This window comes from Meles meles, chromosome 1 (genome assembly GCF_922984935.1).
Source record: "Meles meles chromosome 1, mMelMel3.1 paternal haplotype, whole genome shotgun sequence".
Classification (NCBI taxonomy): Eukaryota; Metazoa; Chordata; class Mammalia; order Carnivora; family Mustelidae; genus Meles; species Meles meles.
Window position 1 is genome coordinate 178,765,922 of NC_060066.1, and position 26,082 is coordinate 178,792,003.

The 26,082-nt window shown below is 36.0% G+C and overlaps 1 protein-coding gene across 4 annotated transcripts in view; it reads left to right on the forward strand.

The window, feature by feature from the left end:
• Positions 1-26,082, forward strand: part of SPATA6 (spermatogenesis associated 6) — a 140,585-nt gene that overhangs the window by 28,877 nt on the left and 85,626 nt on the right. For 2 of the 4 annotated variants that reach the window (XM_045980552.1, XM_045980564.1), the window contains exons 4-5: positions 20,745-20,786; positions 21,813-21,937. In XM_045980552.1, coding sequence (XP_045836508.1) covers positions 20,745-20,786; positions 21,813-21,937 — 167 coding nt within the window. Of the gene's footprint in view, positions 1-20,744; positions 20,787-21,796; positions 21,938-26,082 lie in introns of all 4 variants that reach the window. The other 2 variants (XM_045980569.1, XM_045980556.1) reach the window with 2 other exon arrangements.

The following is a 26,082-nucleotide window of genomic DNA, read 5'->3' on the forward strand; positions in this document are numbered from 1 at the left end:
ACTCTGATATTTGTGTCTTTCAAGAAATCTGTCTAAGATGTCTACTTTGTTTGCTTAAAGTTGTTCATACTTTACTCTTACGTTTTTATTTTTGGAGGATTAGTAGTGATGATGTTTCTTAACTTATTCCTCCCTTTGATAATTTGCATTTTCTTCTTGGATGGCTTAGCCTCCAGGCTTCTCGATTTTGTTGATAATTTTGAAGAACCACTTTTTAATTTCATGATATTTCTCTGTACTCCTATTTTCAATTTTACTGATTTTTATTTTAATCTTTACTATTCTTTCTTCTACTTCCTTGGTGCATGCTTTGCTCTTCTGAGTTTCTTAAAATAGAAGTTTAGATAGTTGATTTTAGATATTTTTGCTTTTCTAATATAAGCATTTAAAGCTAAAATTTCTTTCAACACTGATTTTGCTGCACTTATTAAATTTTGATGTTATTTTTTGTTTCCATTAATTTTGAGATATTGTCTAATTTATGTGTATATTTTATTTCTTCTTTGAGTTTTGGGTTATTTTGAAATGTTTTTTCATTTCCAAGTATTTTCATATTTTTTACATTTCTTTATGATGTTGATTTCAAACTTAATTCTAGTGTGGTACTAGAACAAACTTTATAGGGTTTCAGTTCTTCTCAATTTACTGAGATGTATTTATAGCATATCCCAAGGTTTCTATCCTTGATAGCATTCCATTTGCCCTTGAAAAGAATGTGTATTTTGCTGATGTTGGTTGAGATATTCTCTATCAATCAATTTCTGTAGGTCAAGTTGGTTGATAATATTTAAGCCTTTGTATTTTTGCTGATTTTATCTCTTGAGAGATAAGGGAAGCCTGATTATTTTACCAATTACTGAGAGAGGGGCATTTGAATATCCAGCTCTAATTACTGAATTTTCTGTTTCTCCTTTCATTTTTTTTTTCATTTTTTTGCTTTATCTAATGTTCTGGTTATTGATTTCTCACTCCTCCGTTCCAAATTCAGCCTTTTTGGCTGCTCTGTGGAAATTGATCTGTTTCCTTTAAAAACAACTTTTTTCCCCCTCAGCTGGCACTGAAACTTTCACACAGTAGAGGGCCCTGGAGTAATGCTCCAGGGGGAAATGGTTTAGCTTCCAGGTGCTGGTGTGCTGTCTTTTTCCAACAGCAGGCTCCTGTGGCGCTTGAGACTTCCCTGGTGCTCAGGTATTGCAGTACAGGGTGACGGACAGCAGTGTCCTCTAGCTGTCCCCATTGGTAGTGTAGTTTGCATTGTGTATTGTTTGTAGTTTTGTACTGAAGTGCCTCTGGTGGAACACCTCTCTGAATAACCTCCCTGGTTATTGATTTCTGGCTATGTGGTTGGTTTCTGGTAAGTTCCTTAGGCACGCTTCCAGAAAAGTGAGCAGCTTTTCTCTTTCAGTGAGCAAAGGTTGTACCTTTTTGAACAAGTTCTGGATCTCAGCACTGGAGAGGAAAACTCTTCCTAGGGTGCTCTGGGTCCCAGGAGTAAGGGGACATTAGACCTCAGAGTTGCTATTCCGATATTCTTTTACGTTCTCTTACAGCTAGGCAATCCCTCATTACTTTAACTGCCATTATAATTAATAGTTCTTTATATTAAATTTTCCTTATGTAGTCTCTCTCTCCTGATTGGACCTGTATTGATATATTTGTGCTGAAGCCCTGTTTTAATTGTTTATATATTTATAACTGTTGTGTCTTCCTGAATCTTCACCTCATTTATGGTAGTAAAATTCCTGGTAGCAAAATTACAGCAGCTTCAGGCCTCACATCTTCCATATTCTGAAGAATAAGAGGGCTGTGATCCATGATTTTCATCAAGTTTTGAGATTTATTCTAATTACAGTTGGGTGGGGAAGTACAATATGCTCTTCACTTAGCTTATACATGTTGTTCTTTGGTTCAAGTGGTGCATGTGTCTCCTTTCTAAAAACCACATAGGCCTCTGACTGAAGGGGAAAGAAGGCGAAAGCTGTGGAGAATTCTTATAGTTGTCCCTACAGTGAGCCTCCATAGCACCAAGCCTTTAAACTTAAACAGAGAGTGACGGTAGAAATGGTAGAAATAACTCCTTTAAATAAAATATAAAATTGAGCCCAAAGAAGTAAAATGGACTTTAGGTCAATGGAAGCAAAGAGAAGAATTTCAAGTAAGGAAACACTGAAATAATTGTGGAGTCCTCCAGCGTTCCCACCTACCAGTAGCAGTCTACTATTGGGATTGTGAGTCACATGTATCATTTTCCATTGTGTAACATACAAAACAAATGTGTGCTTGTTGGTCTAAAATCCAATATCTGTTAATTGAGATTATGTTATTTAGAAGCAAATTGAACATGGTCCAAGTGCTTAAGGAGATTCAATGACCCCCTTAACTGGACAGTCTGACAAACGGTAAGATCCTTGAATAATCTCAGTTAAGATGCTTAGAAGAGTCCTTGGCACAAAGTAAACACTAAAAATGTCTCTTGTTTATTATTACTGGTGGTATGTTGTTATTATTGCTAGTGTTTTTACTGGGGAATTTAACGGTTACCTTTCACATCATATCTGCACCCCTAAGGAAACCCCAGAAGTCCAGAATCACCTAAAGTCTAGGGAAACATATGATATATAAAATGATATTAAGGGCCAATGATATTAAAAGCAATAATAAGTCAGTTTTATATTAATAGAGAAGGCATTCTCTCTAGGGAAACTATTTTAGTCCTGGAATCTACCAGAATAAACTTGGTGATAGCTAAAACCATACCCTGGGAACCATTTTTAGGCAAGAAACGGAATGAAAAGTTTTCTACTTCATAGACTTTATTTAAATGGTGTATTTTCATCTTTTCTCAGTGAAGGTTTATAGATTCTCTCACACACACACACACACACACACACACACACACACAGAATATACTATCTAAAAAGCTCTCTTTACAAACATCCATGTTGCTTCCTCTCTCACTTCTTTCTAGTCATTGCTGAAATTTATCATCATAATAAGAGGCCTTTTCTCACCAAAGTATCTAAAATAGCACCTGTTGGTCAATATCTCAATCTCTACCTATCCCATTATCTTTAGAGTTATTATATCTTACATCCAAGATACTTTTAAGTAAAAGAGTATGCTTTTAATAGTTCCCCGAAGACAACAGGTATAAAAAGGATACTGTCCAGGGCAAATAGGAATGAATGGTCCTCCTGTCTTTCTTTGTAGCACGGATACATTATTTACTTTTTTCTTTCAATAGAATGACAGTTTCATAAGAGCAGAGATTTTTCCTGTTTTGTTTACTGCCGTATCTCTAATGCATATAGCAATACGTGGCACATACTAGCTACCCAGTAGAGAGTTAACTAAAATATCATAATGCATCATAAACCTGTCTCTTATTGCTATTTTTATGACTGTTGGACCTATCCTGTGGAGACATGGCAGCTGTTTGTAGTGTTATAATCCTTTGATTAGGAAATCTATTTTGTACTTAAAAATTTATAATTAATAGCTTCTCTGGCCTCATTCCCTTTAACACTTGATACAGAGAAAATGTGATTTTTATTTATATTGTAGTAGATTAGGAGGTATCTGTATTGCTTTCTCTTGCCTGTAGGGAAAAATTGCAGTTTCAGTGGAGCTCCTGCTTTTTAAGCTTCTGGGAATTAGTGCTCACCTGGTGTCTGGAGTATTAAAATGCTTTCAGGTGAAGATTTGAAGGCTGAGAATATATCCTCCAATGTCTATGAATGCGAGTGTCCCTGGCTCAATCCTCAGGGAGGGTTTATAGGACTCAGGATTCATATATTAAATGCACAGTGATAAATACATTCCAACCAATTCATCTTTGTAGTTAGGTCAGGTAAATAGGCATCCAAATGGTGCAGAGGGCTCTCAGCGTTCTGGCACTCTCAAGGTATTTACTGTGCTTTACTGTGCTGTATGTGAGTAGGGTTTCTGGAGTATCACAGTGTATTTACTCTGTAACTCACACTAAAAGGTATATATGAAAATGAGGATTTTTATAGAGGAAAGAGGAAAATTGTCATTATTTAGTTACAAGAAAAAGGGCAACTATAAAATGATTAATTATGCTATATGTTCCCATAGATGTGATTACATCAACTTGCTATGTGGTTTCTAGCAGCATTAGTCAACTTCCTTTAATGATTTAAGGTCTTTCTTCCCAAAGTACTTTTGCCAAAATATAATTTCTAAGTATAAAGGAATTGAAAATTGTTCATAGAAACTAGCATATAGTTTTTCTCAGTAGAATTTTATCTAGGTTCTTATGATAAAATATAAATCAAGCCCAAGCAGTTACTTTTCAGGCAATTTCTTTACAGCTGGACATTTGCAATCACAGGGGTACCTGTCTGGTTTAGTTCATCACTTCACTTTGCATGGCCATTGTTTGTTGAGCTGATGGTAGATTTGCAAGGTAGATAATATATTGACACAAATCTTATATTTGTTTTCTATTTAAACCCTTTGTTTTTCACCTTTTGTTCCTACTGAGATCATATTTACTTAGATACCTTTACCAAACCTGTTGGAATTACAAGCGAATTATATTTGGAAATATATTTTGGTAATAGGTGCATTTATTTTTCTTTCTTCACTGGAAATGATTCATAGAAATAATAACTGGCAATACTAAATACCCATGTAATATTTTCATGAATGTTTTCTTGGCCATTTTCTGCTTGCATATTTGGCCCCTTCCAGAATGGTTCTGGCTAGAGTGGCTACTTTTGTTTTACTTGGGTCCTATCCCTTACGGAAGTATTGCCTTCCTTGGCTTTATTCTTAACCTTTTTCCCTTTCTTTATGAAATGTTTTTCTTTTAATTTTTTATTTTAAAAAATATTGTATTGTATCACTCTCTCTAGAGAGAGTGAGCAAGAGAGAGAGCATGAGCAGGGGTAGAGGCAGAAGGAGAGGGAGAAGCAGGATCCCCAGTGAGCAGAGGGAGCCCAACATGGGGCTTGATCAGGACCCTGAGATCATGACCTGAGGCAAAGGCAGACGCTTAACGGACTGAGCCACTCAGGTGCCCCTGATTTTTTTTTTTAAAGTTATATTATTTATTTGAAAAGAAGTATCACTTTTTTTTTCTTTCAAATTCACAAATACTGAATTTTCACTGTCAAAGCAAGGCTGGTTCTTTGAAATGGAAGGAGTAGCCGTATTATGCACGTGGAGACAGAACTTTTCACCCAGAGAACTACAAAGCAATTGATTTTATTATTCTATAGTACTTGCTGTCAGACCGGATGTATGCATACATATACACATACACACATACACATTCATATATAAATACATGCGTATATGTAGCTATTAATGTCTTACCTTTTCAAACTTGGTTTTTACTTATATTGAAATCATTTTAGTTGTATAATTATGTTACTTTTCTTTATATCAGAGTTATATATAGTCTACAGAGCTTCTTACAAAAACAGCCATCCAGTAACATCCCTCTCCACCACCATTTCCCACTGCCCATTGACTAGGTTTAATTTTTTAAAATTTGTTTTTCTTTGTACTCACCCATGTATCTCTGACATGCTTATATTACATTTGAAACATTTTCATTTTTAGACATTGTCTGTACTTTCCGTTATGGAAAATGAGGATTTAACTATTTCTCATACGTTCTCTGTTTGTCTGAAAACATATACATGTCCTTTCTCTGTCTTTCTCTCCTCTTAGTACAGTTGTACCACAATTTTGGTTTACATATGACCATGTAAAAAGTATTTTTAGCTGAACCATGTGGTGAATATATTATGGTAACTTTTCTTGGCAAGAATTCTGTTTTCACTTGAATTAATATTTTCTCTGCTTAGGTTTGTAGTTTGTTTTTTTTTTCTTTCAGTTTTTGCCTAACCCAGTTCTCCTTCAGGTATTTAAATCATTTTCTCCAAGTTTAATGTTTATCACTTATAAGTCATTTTTTTTTTTTTTTTGCGTAGATGCCCAAAGTGTTTTATATTTATCTTTAAAGTCTAATAGTTTTGAATATGTCCTGAAGTTGTTTTGCATGACTTGGATTCTTCAGTAGTATGTGTGCTTTCTCATTTGTAGCTTCTAATATTTTTCATTCTTGCAAAGTTTCCTGAACTATACTGCTTAGTATTTATTTTTTTCCTTTGCCTTAGTGTTCTTCATTGGGATCTGCTGTTATAGTATGTTGGATTTTTTATTTGTTTAATATTTGTTATTTTCTCTCATTTAGAAATCTTTTTTTCTCTTTAATTTAAAAAAAATCTACTTTTTATTTCTTTTAAGGCTTTTCTGTTTTTCACTGGCCTTTGTTTTAGTCTATTCTTCATTTCTGAAATGACTTCCCCTATTTCTACTTCCTTTCTGAGTTATACCATCTCACTTTTTTGATTTATGTAGCTCTTCAATATCTTGTATAACTTTTTAAATTTTTAAATAGTAGATTATAGTTGTGATCTCTTTTACAAACATCTTTTAGCTGCCTTTATTGTAGGAAATTTTTTCTTTTCCTCACTGTTATTTTTTTTACACAAGAACAAGGTATATATTATATTTGACTTTTATCCTTTTCTTTGCTTATTCTTTTTTTTTCCATTTTATTTATTTTTTCAGCGTAACAGTATTCATTCTTTTTGCACAACACCCAGTGCTCCATGCAAAACGGTTCTTTGCTTATTCTTAATTGAGTTTAGTTTTTTCCTGAATTTTTTTTTTAAGATTTTATTTATTTATTTGACAGACAGAGATCACAGGTAGGCAGAGAGGCAGGCAGAAAGAGAGGAAGGGAAGCAGGCTCCCTGCTGAGTAAAGAGCCTGAGCTGAAGGCAGAGGCTTTAACCCACTGAGCCACCCAGGCGCCCCTTCCTGAATGTTTAGAAGGAAGTACTATTGAGGATAACTTTTTAGCCTCGCTGAGCTCCCTTCTGTAGTGTTCAATGAATATGATAGCTTGCTTTTGTAGATTTTTCTGCCTTTGTTCCATTCTACTTGTATTAATCGTTTCCTCCCTACCCAGCCCTCCCCCGGTTTTTCTTTTTCTATTTTTTTAAAATCCTGTTTAATTTGTATTCTCTTCTCTTCAATTTCTTCTAGTTTCTTGGGCTCTGTCCTATCAGGGAGCCCTGGGTGGTCAGTTTCTACAGTTTTTACAGGTTGCCAGACTACCGTCTTTGGAACTTACCTTAAATCTTTTGAATTCACCAACTATTAGAATGGGCAGACATTTGCCCAGTTTTAGCAACTTTTCTCAAATTGATCTGTGCTTCCCAGTGAGCACCTGTTGGCTGTTTTGGGGTTCTCTTCCCAGATCCTTTAGATTGCTCCTTACTTCCTTCTGCTTCCCTGAATAGATGGATGGTGATACCCATGGGTTTTGTGACTGTGAGTGGTTTATAGAGATATCTTATCACCTTACTTTATTATAAATGTTGTCCATAGGTTTATGGTTTTGCTATGTAATTGCTGTGTCTGTTTTTACGAGGGGATCTGGGAAAACAAACTCTGCTGCTTCTGCTTTTATTTTCTGCTTTGAGTTTTTGTTTCTGCCTTTCATATTAGAGGATGTCATCAAATTATTGGCCATCTGTTCATATTTGAAGAGCAGAAGACTAGTATGCTTTTAGAAATTATGTGCCAAAGGTGCCTGGCACTACTAATTACTGAATCTGTTGGGGGTTCCTCCTGATGGAGATTGTCAGTATGGACTTTCTAGTTAGGATAATTTCTCTGGATCATCTTATTGGAAAACTTAGGATTCAGCATCTTTTTATGTCTTTTCTCTGTAGCTGGTCAGATTCAGTAGAAAAATAAGTCATGTCTTTCTCCTAGAGGCTATAAACCTGGCTACTACTAATTTTAGAACCTTGTGGAAGAACCAGCTGTGGTAAAGTATCGGTATGTAGCCCAGACTCTTCATCTACCCCTTTTCAGATAGTACCCCTGCTATCAATGATATCTGCTGTTTCCATTCCAAGGACAACAATGACCAGGACAAGGATGACTAATCCTCCCTCTTCGCCTCATCTCCCCTCCCTCCCTCCCAACCTTTTCTCCCTGTCCCACCCCCTCCAGAGAATAAACTTCCAGTTACCTGCCTGGGTATGAGGAAAGACCGTTTCCTAGCAGCGTACACGGAGGAACAATCTGGGTTTTTGACTGCTTCTTAAACTTTCAGCTGCTCTGGCTTTTAGCCCCACTGATTCTGTCATTTCCAGAGGTACTTGGCACCACCAATTACTAAATCTGTTAGGAATTCCCGAGTATAATATGGGTTGCTTCTAAGCTTTCCTGTCTATTGGCTTAAGATCCTTTCTCCTGTTAACTCAGTTACCACTTCTGTTCAAATTGTTTCCTCTCAAGTTTTGCCATTGAGAGAGAGAGAGAAAGAGAGAGAAGGAGTGTGTGTGTGTGTTTAATCTTTTGTTTTTTTTAGTGAGGGTTCAGAAGGGAACATAGCTAATGTGTATGTTTAATCTACCATGTTTAACTCAAGCATTTCTTTATAGTTCTTTGAAATATTGCAGTGTGAGGGATGCCTGGGTGGCTCAGTCGATTAACCATCTGCCTTCGGCTCAGATCATGATCCCAGGGTCCTCAGATCAAGTCCCACGTTGGCCTCCTTGCTCAGTGGGGAGCCTTCTTCTCCCTCTCCCTGCTCTGTCTGCCACTCCCCCTGCTCATGGTCTCTCTAACAAGTAAATAATAAAATCTTAAAAAAAAAAAATGGGAAATTGTATTACAGTGTGAACACCTGTGTAATCAAAAGAAATAGAGCATTGCTAGAACTTATACTCCCCTTAATTGCTATTTCCTTTCTATTTCACAAAAGAATTTCCATTTTAATGTCTAATATAATTTAGCTTTGCCTATTTTGGAACACTAAATAAATGGAATCATACTGTGTGAATTCTTTTGTGCCTGACTTTATTGCTCAGCATTTTTCTTGAGAAATTTATCTGTGTTGTTCTAACTAATCCATTCATCTTTCCTGCTCTATAATATTTTATTACATGACTCTACTCCAATTTATTTATTCTGTTCTTTGTGGACATTGATGGGCATTTAGGTTACTAGTTTTTGCTATTTTTAAAAAAGATTTTATTTATTTATTTGTCAGAGAGAGAGATCACAAGTAGGCAGAGAGGCAGGTAGAGAGAGAGAGGGAAGCAGGCTCCCTGCCAAGCGGAGAGACCGATGCGGGGCTTGATCCCAGGACCCTGAGATCATGACCCAAGCGGAAGGCAGAGGCTTAACCCACTGAGCCACCCAGGTGCCCTGCTATTTTGAATAATGTTGCTCTGAACATTCCTGATTACATGACTTGGTGCTCATGAGCACGCATTCCTATTTGGTTTATACATAGAAGTAGAATTGTTGTGTCTTTTTTTTTTTTTTAAAGATTTTATTTATTTATTTGACAGAGAGAGATCACAAGTAGAGAGGCAGGCAGAGAGAGAGAGAGAGGGAAGCAGGCTCCCCGCTGAGCAGAGAGCCCGACGAGGGACTCGATCCCAGGACCCTGAGATCATGACCTGAGCCGAAGGCAGCGGCTTAACCCACTGAGCCACCCAGGCGCCCCAGAATTGTTGTGTCTTAGGGTCAACATGAGTAGACAATGTCAAACAGTTTCAGTGTTGTTCTACCAGTATATACTCTGCCATGGATAAAAGTAGTTCTCCATGTCCTTCCCAACTCCTGGCATTGCTGGACTATTTCATTTTAGTTATTATGATGGGCGAATAATGGTTTTATTTGGCATTTCCCTGAAGACAAATCAGGTGGACCAATTCTTCATTTATTTATCAATCTTTCTGGACACCTTTTTATAATATGTGCTAAATGTTTGCCTTTTGTTCATTTCTGTATCAGGTTTTCTTATTAATTTGTAGGAATGTTCTATATTTTCTAGTTACAAATCCTCTGTTAGTTACCTGTGATGCAGTATCTTCTACTCTGTGGCTTGCATTTTTTTTTATCTATTAGTGGTTCTTGTTCTTTTGATGAACAAATTACTTTTAATATAGCCTAATTTAATAATGTAGTTTGACATTAATTTTTTCTCTATGCTTAGTGCTTTTTTTTTTGGTCATGTTTAAGAATTCTTTCCCTAGGGGCGCCTGGGTGGCTCAGTGGGTTAAAGCCTCTGCCTTCGGCTCAGGTCATGATCCCAGGGTTCTGGGATCCAGCCCCACATCGGGCTCTCTGCTCTGTGGGGAGCCTGCTTCCTCCTCTCTCTCTGCCTGCCTCTCTGCCTAGTTGTGATTTCTCTCTGTCAAATAAATAAAATATTAAAAAAAAAAAAAGAATTCTTTCCCTACCCTAAGTTACGAAGATGCTCTTCTATCTTCTGTCTTCTAATCTAAAAATCTTATACCTTTTCTTTTTACATTTAGATTTATACTTTACCTGGATTTCATTTTTATCTATGGTTTGAAGTAGGGATAAAATTTCATTTTTATTTTATATATATGTGTGTAAAATGCTATTTGGTGAAAAAACTTTTCTTATTCTCATCACTCTATAATATTACCTGGTCATAAATTAAGTGCCTCCATATATGCAAATTTTTTTCTAGAGTCTCTGCCCTGTTTCATGGGTCTGTTTGTCCATCCTTGCATATATACTATGCTTTCTTAATTACTGTAGTTTCAGTTTTGATATCTGGTAGTTTGAGTCCGCCAGGTTTATAATTTTATAATAGCTATTTCTTGTGTTGTGTCTAATGTACTAATTTTAACCCTGGGTACTCATCAGTGATTAGTGATATCTGTGTATATCAGTAATCACCATTCACCAAGACTTAGTGTTTCCATTGCCCAAAAAGGTTTCTGTGTGCCTCTACCAGTCAGTGCTCCCCTCAAGATAATCACTATTCTGACTTTTATCAACATTGATTATTTTTGTCTTGACCTTCATATAAATTAAATCATAGAATATATATTTCTTTGATATGGCTCATATCTGTGAGAATCATCTGTGTTGTTTGTCTCAGTAAACCATTCTTTTTTATTGCCCTTTGGTATTCCACTGTATGACTATACTATAATTTACTCATTTTTCTATTGATCAGGATTGTTTTTAGTCTTGGATTATGATGAATAAACCTACTATGGGTATTTTTATAAATATTTTGGTAACCATACATACTCATTCTCTTGGTATAGTCTTAGGAGTAGAATTTTTGGGTCATAGATTAAGTATATAATTAGTTTAGTTAGTAATGCTTAACAGTTTCCTAAAAATAACTATAACTATTCCTAGTTGTTTGGTGTATTGGACATTGTATGTGAAAAATTGTAGAAATAATTGGGGGCATGGCATCATGCTATCTTTCTCCAGATAAGTTTTCTTTGCTTTTATTTGCCTGTTCTGGGCTGCGAGTAGCACTAGCAATCCTTGATCATGTCAGTCTGATGTTACTAATTAAGGTCATTTGAAGCCAGGTTTCAGTCCTTGTCAAAACCAGGTTATTTCCAGTTCATCTTTGTTCCTGGGCCCTTTCAGGAGCTAAAGTATGGGAATTTTATGAAAATCTCTCCTTGTTGGTAAGCTCTACAGTCATATTTTGCTTCTAGGTCTGTAAGACCATCAAAATCTCAGCTAAATTTATCAGTTCTTCATGTGGAATTAGCAGATGCCCTTAGAGAGAAAACAACTCCAATATCTGGTTCATCCTCCTGGGTTTTTCTTCTTCTCCAGGATTTTGGCACTGTAATTCTTCACAACCTTATTTGCTTCTCTGTGCTTTCAAGCAGATTTTTAAAAAGAGTTTGACCAGATTTTTTAAAATCTTCTTAGTAGGATGATTGGTCTGCTTTGTATAAATTGCCATTATCAGAAGCAGAAATCTGTTCCCCATTAATATCCTTTCTACCCTCATCCTGTCTCTGTGTACTCTCCCATTCCTTTTTTCCTCCATTATGTCCCTTTATTCTAAGTATATATTATTTGGCTGATACTGTGTGGTTAATTATTAGAGCTTTCTGTAGTCATATTTTTTAAAAAGTTTTTATTTATTTATTTGACAGCGAGATAGCACAAGCAGGCAGAATGGCAGGTGGAGGGAGTGGGAGAAGCCTTCCTCCCCCTGAACAGGGAGTCTGATGTGGGACTCGATCCCAAGACCCTGGGATCATGACCTGAGCGGAAGGCAGACACTTAATGACTGAACCCACCCAGGTGCCCCTGTAATCCATATTTTAATTTGATATACACATATTCATATTCCTACATGTTAGTTTTGTGGATGTACTTAGAATCATGTTTCAGGGTCTATCTCTTTGAATTTTAATTTTAATTGTACTTTGGGACAAGTAGCATTTTTACATTATTCATTCTTCCCACTTAGATATGCAATGTTTATTGACTTATTTAAATTTGTTTTCCTTCTGTCTATTACTAAGGTTTTGGGGGGATATATATGTGTGCACACATGCACCTGTGTATGTATGTATATGTGTGTGTACTTGCCATATAGATCTTATGTTTATTTCTGACTGTTATATATTCTGTGGCTTTTGTGAATAAAACTCTTAACCCAATTTTTTCTTTTTTCCTTTCGTGTGTGTGTGTGTGTGTGTGTGTGTGCGCGATATACAGGGAGGTGAACAAAAAATATTTATCTCATTTCCAATCATTTTACTGAACTTTCATATTGAGTCTGATGTCTTTTGTTCTTATTTAAAATATTTATTCATGATTCATTTAAATATCTTTAAAAAATATTGTTAATTTGTATTGAAATTTGAGCACATGGCCTATAATACTTCTGCTTAGAATTTACTGATATTTTTTCCCTGGGCATCTAGGATAGAGATCAAATAAAAACATGGCATGGGTGCTGAAAAAAGGTATGTTCTCTCTGTGTTGGCTACAACATTTGAAACTTTCTGTATCTTATTTTACCTTATATATTTCACTAAGCCAGATATTACATCTAGGCTGACATATAGGAGATTCTTCATGAAGGGTCATAGCTACCACTTGCCTTCCTGGCTTTTATTCTAGCTGAGTTTGATGTTGCTGATTGACCCTCATGACCTTCAGATTGGTACCAACATAAGTTGCTTCTCAGTGCTTGTTTTAGTCTTTTTACTTCTTGGAGAATTTCTTGTCTAATTTCTCTTCTAGGATACTCCAAGCATTTAAACTCCAACATTCTTAAGGTGAACAGATGACTCTACTTCCTACATTGCCAACCAAAACTGAGGTTATAGTAGTGATCCACCTTCCTTATCCTAAAAGTCACCTACATTATTAGCCATTTTTATCTTATTTCTCCTGGTATTAGAGTTTCTCTGCTCAATGTTTTTCTATTTACTTGTCCCCTGACCTGTCTCCTTATGCCATCTCTAGTGTCTTGGTCATTAGATTCTTTTTTTAAACAGATTTATTTATTTATTTGAGAGAAAGAGAGAGAGCACATGCATGTGAGCAGGGCTGGGGGCAGACAGAGAGAGTGAGAGAAACTCAAGCTGACTCCATACTGATCGCAGAGCCCAAGGCAGTGCTCAGTCTCACAACCATGAGATCACAACCTGAGTCAAAACCAAAAGTCAACGCTTAACTGCCTGTGCCACCAACCACCCCTCAGTCATTAGATATTTTTAATTCCTCCTGTATCTTCAACTTCTCTCTTGTCGTGAACCCTCACCCCATATAAACATGCTGTATATTCTCATCTTAAAAAAAAAATTCCCTGCCTTCATACTCACCCCCATCTAGCTACTGTCCTATTCTTTATTTTACTCCTCATTCAAAATACAGTTCCTCATCTAACATTTGTATTGTAAGTCTCCCTTTCTAGTTCCAGTAGTCTGTTAAGGAAAACAGTACAGACTTTGAAGACTGTTAGAGTCAAGATCAAATCTCAGCTCAGGAACTTAGGATCTTCGGAAATCTTAACCTTTAGGCTCTGTGTCTTATCTGAAGGGGAGCACTGACTTCTTTTTTTTTTTTTTTCTTTCTTTCTTTTTTTTTTTTAATTTATTTTCAGTGTAACAGTATTCATTGTTTTTGCACCACACCCAGTGCTCCATGCAATACGGGAGCACTGACTTCTTAAGGTTGTTTTGAGGATTAGTGTGAAGCTCATAGGAGCTTAGTCTTGGCAAACAAGATATTCTCTAGATGGTAGTAAATACTACTATTATTTTGACTACCCTTATCCTTTTTTTAAAGGTATATTTTCTGGTTTGTACTCATGTTTTTCAAGTAGTTGAGGTTGCAGAATAAGTGACCTCAGGAAAATAGTGTTGGTATGTATAGAAAATTAAGACAGCTTATCCTAGTCTTGTTTAATGTGTTTGATTCTAACAAAATTCATTTTATTTTCTAGAAGAGAGGACTTTTCTTGATGGTCATCAAGAATTAGAATTAGAATTATTTTGAGTGCAATAGATCAAGTTTCTTAAAAGCCTAGCTCATATTTCAGCACCACGTTTAGCATTAATCCTTTTCTGTTCTTCCATCTACTGGAAAAGGGATGAAAAACAGCATGGTGTAGTCATAGAATGTGCAGTGTGATTCAAGGGATAATAGTAAAGTTGTCTTACACAAGAGTTGCTTATCCACTGACCTATGACAAGAACTGGAATTTGGTTTTTTCCAGCTTTTCGATTGCCTATGCAGACTCTGTAACTCTGAGAGAATATAGAGGATTCAGAAATAAATCAAATATAAGCCCATTTTAGTAAAAGAAGAATGAGACATATAAATAAATAAGCAGAATCTTTGCATAAGTGTACTGGATTTGAGGAGATTAGAGCTGTTGTATGAAGCAGTCACATGGAAGTTGATATTACTCAAAATTATGACAAAGTCCTGTGTTTGAAGGGAATGTATTTCATCTTCAGTGAAAGTGGTGGGGACCCAGAGGTTTAGAAATTGTAATAAGAAAGAAGATGAACAGTTGACAAATCAGATGGTAAAGACTAAAAGGAGATGATTAATTTCTTGGTAAGAGTCCTCCTCTAAAAACTCCCCCCCCCAGTTTTATTGGGAAATAATTGGCACATATTATATCAGTTTAAGGTGTACAACATGATGGTTTGGCTTATGTATAATGTGAAACAATTACTATGATGGGTTTATTTTATTTGTTTTATTTATTTTAGAGAGGGAGTGCGCACACTGAGCACACACTGAACTGAGTGCATGGTTGGGAAGGGCAGAGGCAGAGGGGAGAGAGGATCTTAAGCAGACTCTGTGCTTAGTGTAGAACCAATGGGGGGCTGGATCCCATGACCCTGAGATCATGACCTAAATGAAACCAAGAGTCAGCTGCTTAACAGACTGCACCACCCAGGCTCCCCTACCATGAGAGGTTTAGTTAGCATCCATTATATAGATACAATACAAAGAAAAGGACAGAAAATTTCTCTTGTGATGAGAACTCTTAGGATTGACTCTCTCAACAGTATCTCTGTGTGTTATACAGCAGTGGTAATGGCAGTCATCATTTGTACATCACATCCCCAGTACTTACTTATCTTTATAACTTGACCACCTTTCTTCCATTTATCCTTCCCCCACCACCTGCCTCTGGTAACCACAAATATGATCTCTTTTTTAGAGCTTGATGGGGTTTTTTGCTTTTTGTTTTTAATTCCGTATATAAATGAGATCATACAGTATTTGTCTTTCTCTGTCTGACTTATTTCATTTTGCGTAATGTTTTCAACATCTATCCGTGTCATCCCAAATGGTAGGATTTCTTCTTTTTTATGGCTGAACAGTATTCCATTGTATAATTTCTGTAGATTTAGTGGAAAAGGCAGAAGAGAACTTTAACAAAGCAGTATAATGGGAGTTTTCACAGTGATGCTTTTAGAGCACACACACAACTTTCTTTAATCAAAAATACTTTAACAAACCTTTTTATTAAGAGAAAATTTAATAAATATATAAAAGTAAACAAAAGAGAAAAATAAACACCCCTGACTTATCACTCAGTTTAGTAGTTATCAACTCATGGCTAATGTTGTTTTATCTCTATCTCCCTCTTCTTTTAGAATATTTTGAAGTAAATCACTTTTTTAAATTGCTTTTTTTTAAGATTTTGTTTATTTATTTAAGATAAAGAGTGAGTAAGAGAGAGAGAGAGCATGAGTTGAGGGAGGACGGAGAAAGAGGGAGCAGCATACTCTACATTGAGCAGGGAGCCTGATATGGGGGTTGCTGGGGGGAGGTGGGGTTGGGAAAGGGGGAGGGGGTTATGGACATTGGGGAGGGTATGTGCTATCGTGAGTGCTGTGAAGTGTGTAAACCTGGCGATTCACAGACCTGTACCCCTGGGGATAAAAATACATTATATGTTTATAAAAAAAAAAAAAAATTGGAAGGGGAGGTGAACCATAAGAGACTATGGACTCTGAAAAACAACCTGAGGGTTTTGAAGGGTCAGGGGTGGGAAGTTAGGGGAACAGGTGGTGGGTAAAAGGGAGGGCACGTTTTGCATGGAGCACTGGGTGTTGTGCAAAAACAATGAATACTGTTACGTTGAAAAAATAAATAAATTAAATGTTAATAGACAAAAAAATAAATAAATAAATAAAAATTCAATCTGTCTTTTAATTGGTTGATTTAGACTTTTTCTTACAATGTGTGATATAATTATAGAAACTGGAAACAGGCCAGTAGTTATCAGGGGTTAGGGATGGGTTTGGGGAGGAAGGTGGGTGTGGTTACAGATGTGATGCAGCCCTTCTGTATCTTGGCTGTGGTGGTGAACACAAACCTACACACCCAACAGAAGTATATAGAACTAAATATAGACACACACTCACACAGAAATGAATACAAATAAAACTGGAGAAATCTAAAGAAAACCAGTGGATTGTATCAGTGTAATTGTGATTGTGCTATATTTTACTATAGTAGTCCACCCTGATGTTGGGTTTTGCTTTCCATGGTTTCAGTTACCTTCAGTCCAGTAGCACGTGATCCTCCATCTGACCTATTATTGTCAGAAGGTCAATAGTAACCTAACACTATCATTCACCTCACTTTAGTAGTACCCTAACAATCATTCACCTCACTTCTTCTTACCATAGTTATTTTATCATCTCACAATATCTCACATCATCACAAGAAGAAGGGTGAATACAGTACAATAAGATATTTTGAGAGAGGGAGAAAGATCACTTTCACATAATTATAGTATTTGTTATAATTTTTCTATTTTATTATTACTTATTGTTAATCTTTTACTATACCTAATTTATAAATTAAACTTTATTATAGGTATGTATATTTAGGAAAAAACCATAGTAAATATAGGGATCAGGGCTGTCCATGATTACAGGCAACCACTGGGGATCTTGGAATATCTCCCCCACAGATAAGAGTGGACTATGGTGTATTTTTTGCATTGGGGGAAAATGGGTAAAAAGTATATGTAGTCTTTCTGTCTTGCTTCTTATTGCATGTGAATCTTCATCTCAAAAGAAAAAGTTTACATAAAAAATGTATTTACTGATATGTTTTGGTTTAAATCTACCATAATATTTACTTTTTATTTGTTCTGATTATTGATTTTTATTGTTTTTTTTCCTTCTGTTTTCTGCTCTTTCATTTCTACTCTTTCATTAACTTGGAAGTGCATGTTCTTTACTATTTTGTTTTTTTCAGTGGTTACCATACAGATTGCAGAATGCATGCTTCACTTATCAAACCCTAATATATATATATTTATTATTATCTGTTCTAGGAGTAGAGAAGCTTAAAGCTACTTGACTTCATTTATGTCCCTTCTAGATTTTATGTGTTTTTTTGTCCTGCATTTTAAAGATTTTTTTTTTATTTTTTTTTTATTATTTGACAGAGATCAAGAGTAGGCAGAGAGGCAGGCAGAGAGAGAGGAGGAAGCAGGCTCCCTGCTGAGCAGAGAGCCCGATGCGGGGCTGGATCCCAGGACCGTGAGATCATGACCTGAGCCGAAGGCAGCGGCTTAACCACTGAGCCACCCAGGCGCCCCTGTCCTGCATTTTAGATTAGTATGCCATCGTCTCTTACTAGCATACCTCCCCTCCTGCCTCTTTCCAAGGGCATGATACTCTACTTTTTTCATCCTTTACTTCATGAATTTATCAAAAGCTATGTTCAGCTTCTCAGCCTCTAAGCTACCTCTATCAGGACTGTCAGATATCCAAAAAGAAAAGCAGCCTCAAATGCCTCAAATTATTTCTCTGTTTCCTTCTTCTATTGAGTTTCAGACATTATTTTTTTACTACCTTTTTATGTCTCTCATGCTTTCATTGTTTATCTTTTTAAGTTGATTTTTGTAGAAGGTTATTTTTTAAACACCTGATCTCTCAGATTACCCTGCTATGTTCTGCTTAAAGCCTTTGAACATCCTATTCCTCCTACTTTAAAAACTCTACCTCCTTAGTCCCCCAGTTTACACCAGTTCATACTGTAGATGAGATCCTAAAGAGCTCTTCCTCAGGCTTCTCTGACTCCTGGAATAGATTAGGACTTGTAAGTATAGTCTTTTATAGCACTACCTGTAGTGCCTTCATTGTACCTGTGGCTTGTAGTTATAATTTATTTATATGTTTATTTCCTTTAATATTTATATTTTCAGTGCAATGTAAAGTTCTTGAGGAAAAGAGCCATATCAGGGTTTTTTTGTTTTTGTTTTTGTTTTACTTATTTCAAATTATAAACCATAGGAACTACTTAATATTTCTTCATAAATAGGACACACTGTATTGGGTTAAATGATTAAGACTTTCCTTGGATGATAATGGCAGAATTTAAAGAAAGAAAGAGATTATGCCTTTTTCATGGGTCCTGGAAGGGGAGACGAGACACAGTTCATCTTTTATTCTTATTTTTATAAATGTATTATAAAATACTTCAGGCACATTAAAAATATAAGGAGGTATATAATATACCCCGTTGTCCTCACAGCACTGCTTAAGAAATAAGACACAATTTATATTCATAAAGATATATAGAGAGCCCAGAAATAGACCCCCCCCCAAATATAATCAACTGACTTTGATAAAGGAGCAAAGGCAATATAGAGGAACAAAGATAGAGTTTTTGTTGCTAGAACACTTAGGCATCCAAATGCGAAAAAAGGAATCTAGATACAGACAATACACCCTTAACAAAAATTAACTCAAAATGGATCATAGACCTAATTGTAAATACAAAACCATAAACTGTTAGAAGATAACATAGGAAGAAACCTCGATGACCTTTAGTACAACAATACCTTTTTAGGGGCAATACCAAAGATATCATCCATGAAAGAAATAATTGATAAGCTGGATTTCATTTAAATTAAAAATTTCTACTCTGAGAAAGGCAATATCAAGAGAATTAAAAGGTAAACCACAGATTAGGAGAAAATATTTATAAAATATTGATAAAGGACATTTATCCAAAATATACAAAGAACTTTTAAAACTCAATAATAAAATAAAAAGCAACATTATTTTTAAAAATGGAGCAAAGACCTTAAAAGATACTTCATCAAAGAACATATAAAGATGGCAAATAAGCATATGAAAAGATGGCTCCATACCATATGTCTCTGGGGAAATCCAAATTAAAACGAGATAACACCACATTACTAGGATGGTCAAAATCCAAAATACTGACAGCACCAAATGTTGATGAGGATATTGAACAACAAGAATGTTTCTTATATATTCTTATATATTGCGGGTGGGAATTCATAATGGAACAGCAATTTGGAGACTGTCTGGTGGCTTATTACAAAACTAAACATACTCTTAACATTTAAACCAGCAACTACCCTTTTTGTATTTACCCAAAGGAGTTAAAAACTTATATCCACATAAAAACCTGAACAAGGGTGTTAAGAGCAGCGGTTATAACTACCAAACTTGGAAGCAACCAAGATGCCCATAGAAGGTGAATGGATTAATAAAAGGTGGTACATCCGGACAATGAATATTATTCAGCACTTATAAGAAATGAACTATCAAGCCATGAAAACATAAAGGACACTTCAGTGCATGTTATTGAGTGAAAGAAGCCAATGTGAAAAACCTGAATACTGTGTGATTTTAATATGACATTCTGGAAAAGGCAAAGCTATGGGAACAGTAAAAATATCAGTGGCTGCTCGTGGGAGCAAATTGAAGTGGAGGGGAGAGAAGAATAGGCAAAGCATAGAGGAAAGCCACGAAAGTGAAAATACTATGAATGATACTGTAGTGGTAGAATATGTCATTATGCATTTATTTGTCTAAACCCAGAGAGTATACATCACCAAGAGTGAGCCCCAAGGTAAGCCATGGACTTCGGGTGATTATGATGTGCTTATGGCAGCTTATCCTTAGTAAAAAACATGTGCCATTCCTGTGAGTGCTGTTGATGGTGGGGAGGCTCTGCCTGTGTGGGGACAGGGATATGTGGGAAATCTCTATATTTTCCTCTCAATTTTGTTGTCAACCTGAAACTGCTCTAAAAAGATAGTCTAAGAAAAAAAAAATCAGAAAAAAACCCCAGAGAGATCAAAGGGATAATCTCTCCTATTGATTAATAAAGCCCTAAGAGACAAAGCAACCAAAAAATAGACATAGTGTACTAAGATTTAAACATACATAAACATAAACATGTGCTAAGATATATACATAAACTAAGAAATAAACATATATATAAGCATATATAAACAGCAATTACTTTGACTTCTAGATACTTTTATGATAAAGTAACTAATTTTTGTTTATTGTTAATTTGTTTAAGGAAATTTTTCTTTAAACTTTCAGATGATACAGCATTGTTTGAGTTGATTCAACTAGTTCCACCAGGTACTGTATTATATTTTGATAAAGTAATTGATATGCAAACCCATGTCAAAGAATCCTTTTAAAAAATACATATTTTCCCCTTCTTTCTAAATTAAGAACAATGTTGAGTTTCTCATATTGGTCCACTATGCACAAATACATAAATACATAAAGATTGACATAAATAGTGTTTGACTATATTGTTGTAAGTTGAATAAATAATAATAAAGAAAAGTGGAAAATTGTATGCTATTCTCCTCGCATATTTTGTGCCATTCATAAAAACTGACTTTGTGTTTTTGTGATTTTCCTTAAACTATATTTTTTTGCTGATAAAGTAATTATCTTTGTTTTGGTGTGTTGAGTGTTACTGGGGATTGGGGGGTGAAATAAAACCTTAACTATTTAGTAAACATTACAAATTTCCAGGGTAGGTAAAATTAAAATTAAGATATGGAGGATAGCTTGAATTCTCTTATTTACTTCTGTGATTTTTAGGAGAATTCTATCATAAATAATTATTCTATGTGAAAAATGGAGAGTTATGTGTTACTGAAATTTAGTAACCTTAAAGATTTTGATTATTACATATATACCTAATTTGTATAACCACAGATTCTAGAAAATACCTTCATTTTTTTCCAACATGAAACCTAGTGCCTTATAAGGGCAATTAGAAAAGAATGGAAGATAGAAAAAATTTATGGAGCTGGTAATTACATTTTAGATTTGTAAATGTCGTACCAACTTGACATGTTTACAAGGACTTTTTTCCTCTGGAAACACATAGGTACTCACAAAATTTACGTGAATATCTCCCTTCTATAAAAGGGGGAGGGAGAAGTAGTAATATGTACTACATTTCTGAGTAAGGAATCCATTTAACATAACTTTCTTTTAATTTTTATTTCATAGAAGAAAAAAGAAAGGCCCTGAAGCAGAAATTTCAGTAAGGTGTCAGGCACTATATATATATTGTACTTGATGATTTTATTTCTAAATAGAGTGTTTTGTTATAATTTGAATCATAGGGTATCTTTCTTGTAGTGGGTGAAACACTGTCTACATATGATGAAAATACACGAGATTTCATGTTCCCGGGTCCAAACCAGATTTCTGGACACCATGATTCAAACCGCCAGGTTACCATGAGGAGGATTTCTGGCCTTCGAGTAAGTGCTTACAATTTTCTGAATCAATCTGTGATGTGGGATCATTGTCAAAAACCACCATATATGCTTTAATACCTGGAATGTGAAGAACTAATTCAGAGTTTAATTTGGTTCAAAACATAATTTTTTAATGAAATTATGATGTTATTTTAAACATACTGAAATCTGAACAAAACCCATGCATCTTTCATCCAGAATTAACAAGCATTAATTTGCCTTATATTCTTGGGATTTTTCTCTTCTTTTTCTGCCTCCTACCTCTCTACTTTCCATGTCTGTCTCTTCTTTCTTCTTTATTGTTCCCTCAAAAGAAAGACCAATAAACATTTGAAAAGACACTCAATTTCATTAGCATATAGGGAAATCCAAATTAAAACAGCCGGATGATTTCATTCTTATAGTCATAAGATTGGTAAAAGTTAATAAAATCTCACCATATTAGAAGTGTGAAAAACTCTTACATGCTGCTATGCCATGTAAGTTGGAACCACCACAATTCAGAATTATCTAGTAAAGGCAAAGATTCTCATAGCCTCTTGCCTTACAGGTATGTAACATGAAAATGTATTCTCTCTGGTATACTAAGAGCCTTCCTAGGGATGTTCATTGATAGCATTGTTCATAATAGTGAAAAATGAAAATGATTTAAGTGCTCATTAGTAAGAGTTTGGATAGATTAATTGTTGTATGTTCATGTCATGGAAGTATACATTTATATACCTAAAAGTGAAAGCAGCATTGTGACAGCCAACTCTTCCATCCTTTCCCCCAACTCCTTTCAACTTTCATTGGGTGATTTAAAAATATATTTATCCCAGAAAATGTCTTCCACTTAAAAAAACTGAGAGAAGACCCTGCTATTTCAAAGAAGAAGAATAGCAAAAGATGTCTAGGTTGAAATAACTTGGACAAACATTTTTTTACTACCTTTATAAAATGTTAAAGCAGTATGAGTAAGGAAAGTGGGGTGATCCATGAGCCAATATAGTGAATTAAATACTTTTCCCTTGGGTCTAGGTTTATGATATACTCTGTTCTGGGAAATAGCAATTTCAACTTGCTAGAAGTGTTAAAGTTGACTAACTAGCAAATCTGTGAAGATATACTTCCTTTGGGATATTATCAGTGTCTATTAGCCATCTTATGTATTATAAAAACCTTCACAGAGTGTTTCAGGAAATGTATGGAGACTTGCAATGAAAAAAATATGATTTTAAAATTACGGTGTTTTGAAAGTAATTTAAAATGCTGTTTTACACCAAATTGGCAATACAAACATCGAAGTATGGACCATTAATAAGTATCTTCTTCATTTACTTGGGGTTACTTTTATGTACATTCAGGTGTTGGATTACTAAGGCAAAAAATACACACACACACATATATATATATAAATTAAGACTTCTGGTAATGGTGGTATGAAGAGGTTGTAATTCCTCTCTCCATAAAAAACAGGAATAAAACTGGACAAAGTCATCACAAAAAACAATTTCAGAACACTGGAAGCTAACTGGCAATAACTATATTATACACCTGAAACTGATATTGCACTGTATGTTAACCAACTAGAACTAAAAAAAAAAAAAAAAAAAAGTAAGTGTTTATGCTTAAATAATGGCTAAAATTTTGGATAAAAATGGCGGCCACATGGATCTTCTTGCCTAGGACAGCTCCCATACCCTGTGAGGCCAGTGAGAATTGTAGCTTCGCCAATCCTGGGGCTGGGCAGAGAAATCAGAAGCTCTGCTACCAGAGAGGTCAGAATCAATTTTGAAGGGTGAGACTATGATACCGTGATTTAAAGTAAGAAATCGATATTTGGTCTTTATTCTTATTCTGGCACAGAGCTCCCAAAATCCTTGGCATTTCCTAAGTGATGGGGAGCAATAAAGGTGTCTTTTGTTATGTTAATGAGGTGACTTTTAGAAAGCCTCTAGATAACCTAAGGATGGGGGCTGGTTGCCAGGAGGAACAACCCTGTTATTAGAGGGTTAGAACTTTAAGACCCTTGACCTCTCTGGGGAGTATAGATGAGGCTGGAGATTGCATTAAAATACCCATGGCCAGTGATTTAATCAGTCTTGCCTATGTAATAAAGCCTCCATAAAAAAACAAAGGGCCTGGGTTTAGAGAGCTCTTAGGTTGCTGGACTCATGGAGGCAGCTCTTGGGAAAGTGGTTTCCCTGGGGAAGGCATTGCTCCATGTCCCTTCTGACATACTTTGCTCCATGAATCTCTTCCATCTGTCTGTTCATCTGTATCCTTTATCATATTCTTTTGTAATAAATTGGTAAACAGTAAACTGTTTCCTAAGTTATGTGAGCCTCTTTAGCCAATAAATTGAACCAGGGGAGGCAGTCACAGGGACCTCCAAATTATACCCAATTTGTCAGGAACACAGGTAACAACCCAAAGTTGTGATTGCATCTGAAGTGGGCTAGACACAGTCTGGTGGGACTGATCCCTTAACCTCTGGGATCTAATGCTATTGCCAGGTAACTGGTGTCAGAACTGAGTTAAATTTTAGGACCCCTACCTGGTGTCACAGAGAATTGCTTGGTGCTATTGGAAAACCTACACATTGGAATTGGTGTCAGAATCGTAAGGACAGGCACTATGTCTTCACTGGATTTGGATGCAAGTAGTTGAAGAAACGCCATAGCTTCTTTGATAGGCCAATGGCAGTTCCAACTAGAGTGAGCAGCCCATCTGCCAAAAAGTTCACAGAAGTAAGGGAGCAATAGAAGGGCTGAGATAAGCTCTCCACCCATTCCTGGCTGACTCTGAAACAATATACATGTGACGAGACCATGAGTGCCCAGCAAAAAGTGAAACTCAGTAGAAATTGCAGACCTGACTATCTTTGAATGTATTCCCTAAGCCACATACAGATGATCAACAAAGAGTGGAATGTTTATAGGTTCACTGGGTGACCACCAAGCCATGTAGACAACAGGTGAGATTCCTAGAAAGAATGGAAGAATCAAAAGATATGGCACATGTAAACTGAAGAGCCAAATGGCAGATAAAAGGCCAGTCATATCAATTATTCTATTTAAATGTGAATGGATAAAATACTCCCATCAGTAGTTTGTTGTCCTGGCAGACGACAGTGCACCCTTCCTCAGAATTCTTGTGACATCTGTCTGAGTCTTGGGCTGCTCTCTTGAACCCATTGCTGTGGCAAGGGGTTCTTCTGGGATGAAATCTTGGCACTCTCGCAGACTCTTGCAGACTACCTGACTATACTTGAGCAAAGCACTATCATATGAAGGTCTCATAGGGCTGCTGGGTTCATTAATGAAATGTAAATGGTTATAGCAGTACCTGGCATGGAGAACACTCAGAAGTATGAGTGACATGCTGATGGCTATGGAGATGATGACAGTGCTGATGTTAATCCCCCCTTAAGGCTGTGGACTCCATACAAACAGCATCTGCGGCTTTCTCATTTTTGAACTTAACTCTTAGCACAGTACTTTGCATGAAGTAGTTACTTAAATGCCACTTGATTGAATTGAATGAGTGAATCACATCTTACAGACTTCATAGAGGAACTGACATTTCAGATGGAGTCTGATTAATTCTATATGTCAACTTGGTTAGGTTATGGTGCCAGTTGTTTGGCCAAATGCTAGTCTGGATGTTACTGTGAAAGTATTGTGTAGATATAATTAATATTTACAAGCAGTTGACTTTAAGTATAGGAGATTACTATTGACAATGTAGGTGGATCTCACCCAATTAGTTGAGGCCTGAAGAGCAAAAACTGAGGTTTCCTGAACAATAAGGAATTCTGCCTCAAAACTGTCATGTAGAAATAATTCCTGAGAGGCACCTGGGTGGCTCAGTTGGTTGGGCATCTGCTTTCAGCTCAGGTCATGATCCCAGGGTCCTGGGATTGAGCCCTGTGTGGGACTTCTTGCTCAGGAGGGAGTCTGCTTTTCCCTCTCCCTCTTCTGTGCTTTCTCTCTTTCTCTCTGTCAAGTAAATAAGTAAAATCTCAAAAACGAAAGGAAGAAAGCAAGCAATACTTCCTGAGTTTATAGCCTGCTAGCTTGCTTACAAATTTCACACTCAAGACTGCAATAACAACTTTTGTCTGAGTTGCCAGCTTGTGGATTGCCCTATGGATTTTGGGCTTG